Here is an 11425-nt window from a genome sequence, read left to right as displayed (position 1 = left end):
CGCATCGATTGTTATTATTAACTCCTTGATATAATCCCCCACAAATGAAAATATTTATAACATATATACATTTAAATATATATATATATATCTCACTTTTCAGTCTGTTTGGATTGTTGACAGCTTTCTTGAAGGTATCCCAGTAGTTAGATGTTTTAGTGTCAGACATTTGACTGTTGGTCTTTCGTCGTCTGAAAAAAAATGGTTGTCACACAAATGTACAGTAAAAAAAAAAAAAAAACCCACTACAACAACAAATAATAAAACCTTACAAAGTCCAGTCGTACATGTCCAATAGTGCTAAAATAAACTATTTTTAAATGCTGCGATGTAAAAGACATACTTCCACTTCCATACCTTTCCATTGAAACAAACTGCACAATGTTCCCCATTGCATTTGTTTACTTGTTATATTTAGTACTAACTGATACGAACTGTGCACATCGTATACTGTCATTTGTATAACACCAACATGAGCCGGTGTTATAGCATGAGGGTAGATAACTGAACATATTTGAGGTCGACCTATGTACAATTTGTGTAGAGTAGTTATCAAGGGAGAGTACTTCATAAAACTAGTAGTAACATGACCCTTACGATATTGTATTTTTCATAGAAATTGTATTGAACTGCATGGAGTGGCGTGCAACCTAAGGGTAAATAAAAACGAGGATAATCAGGAAAACTGAAGTGGAAAAATATATACCCCCTAAACACCCAAACAAATTCTAAGACACGAACGCACACACGTTCTTCATCCCACTGACAAATACACGGACACATATGCACAGCCCGAAACACATTAAAGGAATATATAAATCACAGTTGATAACTGTCTGACGGAGAAAAAACAATTACCTCATGAACAACACTACTATTATTACAACTAAGATGATGACAATGATGGCTGCTGAAACCACTCCGGAAATCATGCCAGTTGCAAAAGAACCTGTAATAAAACAAGTTAGGGAATTGCAACACAGCACACTGTGACAGGTTTTATTACTATGAAACACAAAAGGACATGCTATTTCACGTAGTACTGAAACAAAATCAGACTATATAACCACACTCCAGATATATACGATGAACGTATATGTGTGCAAACACAACGGTGAGTATTAAGTTTGTCGAGTACGAGTCAGAACTCTCATTGCCTTGCCCACTACTTTAGTGCCTATTGTATATAATCATAACGAGCTCAATGCGTTTTAACTGATTATACACATAAAAGTGCATATGAATGTGCTTGCTCGATTACAAGTTCGGTTTGTATTTAGTAATTGGATGCAAGTTCAGTTGCATTGCCAATTCTAGTACTAACGTGAGACAAGCATTCTGAAAGTACTGTTAAAACAATACATGTCCCCTACCGGGTCCCACAAATTTACGTATCTGCTAAATTCAAGGGCCATATTCACCATGAACATTGTATCTGTAACAGAACCAGAGCCGGTTTAAGGATCCAAGAGGATTGTAGCACAAATAACAGCAGATCCCCCTTCCCAGAATATATATTTTGCAATCTCCTCGGGGAGAGGGGGAAAATGACCTTGGGAAAAATAAATGTACACATCACCATGGGTGCCCCATGAAGCGCGGGGACCGTAGCACGTGATACATGTGCTACTAGGATAAACTTGATAAAACTATACACACAATTTCAGTTTTAACCCCCCCCCCAAAAAAAAAAAAAAAAAAACCCAACCCAACCCCCCAAACAAACCCGACATTATTATTGTTTGTATTGCTGTCACACATGGATAAATCGCCATGAAAGTCAAACGTGATCTGTAACCGAATGTGTTACAGATGTGTATATACATATGTGTATATATTCAGCTCTATATATTAGTTTGGATTGGATAGCATATTAACGTGCCTATATCCAATAAAGGTTCAAGCACGTCTCTCCTGGGCACTGTCTCTAACTTCGCCAGTGACTGGGTCCGGGACAGAAGGGGGCAGCGGGGGGGGGGGGGGGGGGGGGGTGAATTTGAAATGGACATAGTTTTGGAACAGCAAATAGTGAACAAGATAATATATTGTTTTGTTTCTTTTTAATAAACAAATTAACTAGCCAAAAATGAAAAAGGAATTGACTGCTCGGCCGAATATTTATATAATTTAGAGCATTTTAGAAGAACAGTCCAAAAATAAATGAGAGAAAACAGAAAGGATCGGACTATATAATGATATTGAAAAAAAAGGTAATGTTGCCATAAAATGTTAACGAAGGTCTAAACGTTTAAAGTCCGATGTAATGTCCACGTGTATGGCCTCGTTAAGGCCGTCAAGGTTAAGAACACCCCTAGATTGACTGTCAATAGATGTAGAAAGGGTAGTGTTGTGTGGAAATACAGTTCTTGAGAAGTCGGATTCGCCGGAACAAGAGAATATCAGACTAGGGTGTGGTGTAGTCCAGTCGTCATGGTTGGTATAGTGGTGCGGACGGACCCGGATCCCGAGGATAACAGATGGTACTAATATGAAACGAAGTAAAGTCCAGAAAAGAGTAGTAGGGGTCGATCCCACTTCCTATTTCTTTCAGTGCTGCTAGAACAAGCAGGGACAGATAGTCTAAACGCGAACAACCGTGGCATTCTGCAGAATGGCCGTCGTACGAGACACTGAAAAAACTTGTAGACAAAAGTCAGCCAAAAGATGTGGAGGCGAGGAATCTTTCTAAAAAAATCCAATCTGCTAATGCAGGCTGGATGCAGTTTCAGTGGCCGCATTCATCCTAGTAGAAAACTCCATTTCGCTGACAAAAACAACACAAATGGAGGACGAAAGCACATGCAGTGTGTACAGGCGAAAAAAAAACACGTCTTACCGCGGCAAGCTACAGACTGGGAATGTCTATATATATTGAGGCATTGCAAACAAAAAAAGAAAAAAGTTCAAGGTGCACAAAAATGAACAAACTGCCATGACACTCAAAGTTATTCTATAATAAAATGTATTAAAGCCATACACCAAAGTTCAGCTCAATATCTTGAGGTATTGTGAAAATAAAACCATCTGGAAAACCATAAGTGGAACAGACAGACAGACGGACATACATACATACAGCCGGACATACATACGGACATACAGACAGACATGCAGACGAAACCTATAGTCCCCTCCGGTTGGACCAGTAGGCGACTAACAATGATTCAAATATTTTTGTACTGACCTTAATGAAATCTGATTTAGTAAACAATAAAGTAATACTGAGATACAGTTCACTTCATTGAGCATTATATACATTGTATGTATTGCATATTGATTTTGTAAACTCGTAACTGCTATTTTTAAATAATTAGAACAAGCAGAATGTACATGCAAATAATGATGAAGATGGCATGGAAGGTATGACAATATATATATATATATATATATATATATATATATATATATATATATATATATATATATATATATAATCACGTAGAATATAAATAAGTCAGTCAGGCTGAAACTGGGTTCATATCCATGCACTTAAAAGGACACGCACTTGGAACAAAGTTAGTACTGTTTAACAATACATTGAAGCTCTTTTATAACTATAAAGCACTCCCTTCAAGGGTTACACAAGTGAGCGCGATTGTTTGTTTTTTTTGGTTTGAACAAAAGACGTCAAGAGATAAAATAATAACATTGCTATCGTCAGTATATTCTGAAATCCCCTGGCGATGTTATACCTTACAACACACCACCCGTGTTTCATCAGTTGTTGTAATATATTGACACAGGTTAAATAACAAACTGTGGTGTGAGACCAGCGAAGTCAGGGTTTAACAGCACCGGAAGTTTGTATAATGTTCCTCGTGTTGCAGTTAGTAAAAGCGCCATGTTGAAACCCTACGAGTTAGTTATTTCTTGTTAAGATATTACATTCTGGCGACGAGGATTGTGGATCAAATGGTGACAATTGGTAAAATAGGAGAATTTGTAGAGGCAAGGGAATCGTTCACATGTTATGTGGAGCGTTTGGGACAGTATTTCGAAGCAAACGAAATTCTGGATGGGAAGAAAGTTCCGATATTTCTAACCGTCGTGGGTCCTGAAGTATACGGGTTGTTGAAGCACCTGTTGTCCCCAGAATTGCCAGGTACAAAAACGTACCGTCAGTTGATAGACGTGTTGACGAACTATTTTACTCCAGCACCACTGGTAATTGCCGAAAGTGTCAAATTTCACCGCAGAAATCAGCGAGAAGGCGAAACTGTTTCTGGCTTTTTGATGGAACTGAAAAGGTTGGCTGTCACATGTGAGTTTGGAAACTTTCTTACAAGAGCTTTAAGAGATCGTTTTGTTGGTGGTTTGCGAAATGAGGCCACGCAAAAAAAACTTTTGACAGTAGCAAATTTGACGTTAGAACAAGCAACTGAAATTGCACAGGCAATGGAAATGGCTGATAAAAATGCACACGAAATAGGTTTGAAGCCTGCATTTAATGGTAGAGAGCAACCTGTTAATGCGATTTCTCAGGTCAACAGAAAAAGTTCTTATTCTTTGGGGCGAAACAAAAACAATTCCAGCAAGAAGGGAATTCCGTGTTTTCGTTCTGGGGGAAGTCATGCACCACATTCGAGCCGGTTCAAGGATGAAGAATGTTTTTCGTGTCTAAAAAAGGGTCATATCGCTAAAATGTGTCGTTCGAAAAAGAAAAATTCCAGAACTTTGGCGACAAAATATGTCGCAGAGGAATCTGACGACACAGAACTGGAAGAGTTTAGTCTTCAGACAGTTTACACCGCTGGATCAAGTGGATCAACATACAACGTTCAGGTACAAGTTTCGGATGAAACTGTTGTGATGGAAGTCGATACAGGAGCAGCTGTTTCTGTAATTCCAGAGAAGTTGTACCAGACAAAGTTTAAAAACATACCACTGGAAAAAGCACCAGTACGGTTGAAGACATATTCAGGAGAATATCTTCAATTAGTGGGACAGTTTCATGCGAAAGTGAAATATGAGCAACAAGAAGTTACTTTGCCGGTAATTGTTGTCAAGGGAGATAATACTGTACTGTTGGGAAGAAATTGGTTGGATAAGTTGAAACTGAACTGGAAAAATATCCTCAGTGTCAGTGTGGCAGAGGATACACTGATTGACGAGCTAGTTCATCAGTATCCGTCGGTGTTTCAGGAGGGATTTGGAACTATTAAACATTTTCGAGCAGGAATTAGGCTTCAGGAAAATACTCAACCGATTTACTGCAAAGCCCGAACAGTGCCATACGCATTGAGAGAGGTTGTGGAAGAAGAACTTGATCGACTAGAAAAAAGTGGTATTGTTACCAAAGTTGATTACAGTAAATGGGCAATACCGATTGTTCTTGTGCCAAAAGTGGATAAAACTATTCGTATTTGTGGGGACTATAAAGTCACAGTGAATAGATGCATTGAAATTCAGAAGTACCCACTTCCAAGTGCGGAGGATATTTTTGCAACACTTGCAGGAGGTAAGGTGTTCAGCAAGTTGGACTTGACCAGTGCGTATCAACAATTAGAATTGGATGAAAAGTCAAAAGGATTGTTGATTATAAATACTCATCGTGGTTTGTATTGTTTCAACAAGCTGGCATTTGGTGTGTCGTCTGCACCAGCTATCTTTCAGTCTGTGTTAGAGCAGATACTTCAAGGGTTGGATCATGTGAAATGTCGACTGGATGACATTTTGCTGTCTACGGCAACACAGTTGGAACATAGAGAACTCTTGAGCAAGGTGTTAGAGCGGTTGGAACAACACAGAGTTCGCTTAATGCGGTCAAAGTGAGTGTTCATGAAGCCAAGTGTTACATATTTAGGGCATGTGGTGGATCATGAGGGAATTCATCTACTTGCAGACAAAGTGTCAGCAATTGAAAATGCACCTGCTCCAACCAACGTAACAGAGTTGAAATCCTTTTTGGGCTTGATTAATTACTATGGGAAGTTTGTGACCGACCTTTCAATGACGCTGCAGCCAATGCATGAATTGTTGAAAAAAAAAGTACCATGGAAATGGTCTAAAGCATGTGAAGAAGCATTCCGAGAATGTAAAAAGAAACTGATACAAAGTCAGTTGTTGGTACATTACGACTCAAACAAGGAGATAAAACTGGCTTGTGACGCATCATCTTACGGACTGGGAGCCGTAATCTCGCACGTAGATGAAGACGGCCAAGAAAGACCGATTGCGTTTGCATCGAGAACTTTGAGTAGTAGTGAACAGAATTATTCACAGTTGGAGAAAGAAGCGCTTTCAATAATCTTTGGAGTGAAAAAATTCCATCAGTACTTATATGGGAAACCATTCACTCTAGAGACAGATCATAAACCTCTGACAACAATACTGGGTCCGCATTCAGCAGTCCCGACACTAGCAGCAGCCCGACTGCAGCGCTGGGCATTACTATACAAAATCGTTTATAGGAAGTCGGTAGATCACGGCAATGCAGATGCACTTTCTCGATGTCCAATGAGTACTTCGGAGGAAGGTGAGGCAGACATCTTTTACTTTACCTACTTGGATGAGTTACCGATAACCGCACAGGATATCAGTGAGGCAACCCGGAAAGATCCAATACTATCACGAGTTTGGACATATACCATGAATGGTTGGCCAGCATTCATTTCGGATAAAGGTTTACAGCCATATTTCATTAGAAAAAATGAACTGTCGAATGAACAAGGTTGTGTATTGTGGGGAATGAGAGTGATTATTCTGCCAAAATATCGTGAGCGACTTTTGGATGACCTCCATGAAATGCATCCAGGCATGTGCCGAATGAAAATGTTAGCAAGAAGCTATCTCTGGTGGCCTGGACTGGATTAGAACATTGAATCAAAAGTGAGAGGTTGCACAGTATGTTTATCAGTGCGAAAAATGCCTCCATTGGCACCTTTGCGACCATGGAATTGGCCGAAACGCGTCTGGCAGAGAGTGCATATAGACTATGCAGAATACAAAAAACAGAACTATCTAATAGTGATAGACAGTCACTCGAAATGGTTGGAAGTATTCCAAATGACAACAACGACCTCGACAAAAACGATTGAAACTTTACGAACATTGTTTGCATCCTATGGCATACCTGAAGATCTGGTATCGGATAATGGTCCTCAGTTTACAAGTGTAGAATTTGATGACTTTATGCAGAAAAATGGCATACGTCACATTCGTACACCACCATATCACCCAGCTTCGAATGGAGCAGCAGAACGTTCGGTTCATATTGTGAAACAAGCGCTTGTCAAACAAGTGTTACAAGCAGCAAATCGAGATTACAGAATTAGTCTACAGCATCGACTGGATAATTTCTTGTTGATGTATCGATCGACACCATATAGTGTGACAGGTCGACCACCAGCAGAACTGTTTCTCAAGAGACAGCTTCGCACTCGTTTCAGTTTGATTAAACCAGATACTGAAAAGATTGTTCATGCTAAACAAGAATTACAAGTGAAACACCATGATGAAAGCCATGTGAAACTTCGTGAATTCCAGGAAGGACAATTTGTGCGAGTGAAAAATGTCAGAGAGGGCAAGGAGAGGTGGATACCAGCTGTTGTAGTCAAGAAATTTGGTTCCAGAACATACCTAGTAAGAGCAGGTGGTCGTGTTCGTTACGTGCATATTGACCACTTACTACCTTCAGCCTTGGTCAATAGGGAAACCATTGATTCAGACTCTGAATCAAAAGAGATGGTAGAAACTGTTGGACAATTGGGACAATATTATGATGTTGGTATACCGGTTCCCAGAGATGGTAACTTATCTTCATCATTGTCTTCGAGCAACCAGGAGATGGCAACTGGTTCGACACCCAGAACCAGTGATGCCCAGGCGAGGGATACTCCACCCAGGCGATATCCACAGCGTGAGCATAGACGACCAAAGATTCTGGATCTGTGAAATCACTGATGTGAACTTTAAAAGTTTATGGTTCAAACTTAAGTGGATTCGTTAAAGTATTACCATTTTCTTTAAATGATTTTATTCTTTGAATGCATCAGTGGTTAGACGTTGAACTTTTAAAGTAGTCAATAAGTTGGTATAAGCTTTAAGTTTTAAAAGCTAAAATTCAGTTAATTGGTAGATCCTTAAGTCAAGGATTGGTTAACAGACATTACAGTTATTATGGTGACATTTTTGGTGTTCATAAACTGTTGACTTTACATGCTTAAGAAGGGGAGGAGTGTAATATATTGACACAGGTTAAATAACAAACTGTGGTGTGAAACCAGCGAAGCCAGGGTTTAACAGCACCGGAAGTTTGTAAAATGTTCCTCGTGTTGCAGTTAGTAAAAGCGCCATGTTGAAACCCTACGAGTTAGTTATTTCTTGTTTAGATATAACAGTTGTAACAATTGAACGAATTACATGCATTTTATAGAGTTCAGATATAATTCGATAAGCAACAACAGCAACTAACATTGATTGTTGACATAAACATAATTATGTTCATGTATTATCCAAGAACATATTCAAGGGTCGAAATTGGCTGAAATTCCAATACAGAGAACACTGACATTAAAAAAAAAAATAATCTAAAATGTTAAATTATAAATACCAAAATTTAAACATTAAAATCTAAAAGGAACGTTGTCAAATCAAAAGCAAGATGTGTTGGAAAAGGTGAAACACCTAAAAAATACTTTTTGAAATTACGAATATAGAATATAGTTTGCAGAATTGGAGACAGCTAGTGGTACAGTCAGATACCCAGTTAGTATATTAGAGGAGACTGTCTTTTTTTTTTACAAAAACATTATTAAAAATAACATTAAGTGAAGTACAATTTGAACAACTATTTTCACATGATCAGTCCGCAAAATTATATCCAGACACCTCAGAAAGTCTTGAAGTTATACAAAGTTATGATACAATCTTACAAGGTCTTAAAACATGATCATTAGAAACGCTAGGGTCCTGATGGATTTTACGGTAGAATTTGTTAGGGTTTTTTTCAGGGATTTAAACATATTTAATACATTCTTTAAACTAAGCATATAATAATGGAATGGTCTCAGTTACAGCTCAATATATTGAGGCATTGCAAAAAGCAAACAAACAAGGTTTAATAACCTGTATTCCAAAATAAAATAAAAACAAAAACCTTTACAAAAAATTGGACTATCTTTTTACTTAATGCGTCTTGTAAATTAGCATCAGCTGCCATAACCAAAATAATAAAGTCTGTTCTTTCTACTATTATAAGCGAAGAACAAAAGTGGGATTTTATACGATTGGTATATGATAGTATGTGATATCCGCAAGAGCACAACATCCAAGGTTTATTATTATTAATTTATTTTCAAAAAGCCTTTGACTCGGTAGACTGAGATTTTATTCATAATGTACTAAAGTTTTTTGGTTTTGGAAAATCGATTCAGAAATGGGTTTAATTATTTCAGAGAGATATCAATTCAGTAATCCTTGTAAATGGATATCCATAGAGGGTGTAAACAGGACGACCCAGTATCTTCATATATGTTTATTCTCTGCACAGAAATATTAGCCAGATTGTTAAAACAAAACCCAATAATAATATAAAAGGAATAAAACTGAGTAATGTTTAATAGTTATTTACTTTTAATTGCAGACGATGCAACAACAATATTAGATGAAACAGAAAACAATCGTCTATGCTACATTGCATATGCTAGATTTTCAGATTGTAAAGAGAATGTGGTGATCACTAAATTGCTTTTGACAGGATCAAACCCACACAGCAGATACATATGATGCAAGGAATGGAAACTTGATTGGACAAATCAGTTTAATCTATTTGGAATTACGTTTTATATTGATTTAGAAACTATAATTAAAATAATTCCAAACCCTACCATTAATATAATACAGAAATTTATAAAGAAACTTTTTAAAGTGTATATGGAAAGGGAAACCGGATAAAGTTAAACGTGTTCAAATGAATTATAATATATATATATATATATATATATATATATATATATATATATATATATATATATATATATATATATATATATATATACATATTTACATATATATACATATATATACACATATATACATATACATACATATACATATATACATATACATATACATATACATACATATACTGGGAACTAAATCGCTGTAGTCATTTGTGGTGGACGAATTTGATTTAGTTTTTAAAATAATATTTTGGCCGCTAAAGCAGGTTCTGAACTTATTTTTGCTGACAAATAGTGGCCGCTGGCCGCTTTTGACAGGTGGCCGTTCTATAGAGGTCAAATAAAGAAAGAAACGTGTTGGGGGACTTCAGGGTGGCCATTATGGGCAGGTGGCCGTTATAAAGAGGTGGCCGTTACACCAAGTTCGACTGTATATATATATATATATATATATATATATATATATATATATATATATATATATATATATATATATATATATAGTCGAACCTCGTTAATCCGGACAAAATGGTTTTCCCAGAAATTGACCGGATAAACGAATTTCCGGAGTACTGAATCATGCCCAGAGTAGTCTCCCTTTGTGTAATTCAAAAGTTAATTACCCTTAATTGACTGTTCTAAAGATTATTAAACACAACAGGATCATAGAGCGGTATATCTAAGACAGTGCATCGAACCGATAAGTGTGTAAAACAGAGGTGTGAAACACCTTGCAGCCATTGAGCTCGTGTGCATTGCCTGACTGGTCTTAACTGGTCGCGTTTATTGAAGGCAGGGGATTTGTTATTTTAGCAGTAACCGGTTAAATGAAGCGAATTTCCTTTATTCTTGACACTTTGTTTTTAATTGTGATCGTCCGGATCCGGAAGCTGAATATCCGGACTAATGAATACATTTGCAAAGTAGCCGTTTCGTTTTGTCGCTCATCTGTCCGGAAAGTGGGGTTTCCGGATAATCAGAGTCCGGATTAACGAGTTAATATATATATATATATTAATAGTTTATTGCCCAAGAAATATGTTATGATAGTGTCAGGGTTGGGGCCCTGATTTCACTACCTTACAAAGTACATAGCAAACAATATACTAATATATAAAAAAGGAGCAGTGACAAAAGTGGAAATAAAAAGAAGATTGAAAAGAGAAAACGTAAAATGAAGTTATAGATATACTTCCAAACTGGCGTCATACTTAAAATTATACACATAACAAAATTATTAAGTGTCTCAGTTGTGGCCTTCTAGAACCTTTAACAATGGTCCCCAATTGTCGTCGAATTCTGTATGTAAACAGTTTTGTAATATATGTATTTTTCTATTTGTACTTATCTTTAATAAAATTGTTGATACCAGTTTCATTTAGTGTACTCTTTTGTAATTTTGATTTGTATATGTAATATTTTACGTTAACAATTAACCAGTTTACAAATATATGTTTACTATTTATAATTCCAAATAGGACTGTGTTCCTATTCAACTGGGTATAATCACCTTTTTATAATAACCA

The 11425-nt window shown here is 36.9% G+C and overlaps 1 protein-coding gene across 1 annotated transcript in view; it reads right to left on the bottom strand.

The window, feature by feature from the left end:
* LOC121374544 (multiple epidermal growth factor-like domains protein 6) overlaps window positions 1-11425 on the bottom strand; it is a 110514-nt gene that overhangs the window by 217 nt on the left and 98872 nt on the right. Inside the window, exons 22-23 of the mRNA XM_041501649.1 lie at window positions 859-949; window positions 97-191 (exon numbers count right to left, since the gene is read on the bottom strand). Of these exons, the coding sequence (XP_041357583.1) occupies window positions 97-191; window positions 859-949 (186 nt within the window). The remainder of the gene's footprint in view (window positions 1-96; window positions 192-858; window positions 950-11425) is intronic.

The sequence above is a fragment of the Gigantopelta aegis genome, chromosome 6 (genome assembly GCF_016097555.1).
Source record: "Gigantopelta aegis isolate Gae_Host chromosome 6, Gae_host_genome, whole genome shotgun sequence".
In the NCBI taxonomy this organism is placed as follows: Eukaryota; Metazoa; Mollusca; class Gastropoda; order Neomphalida; family Peltospiridae; genus Gigantopelta; species Gigantopelta aegis.
This window is presented reverse-complemented; position numbering and strand designations above follow the sequence as displayed.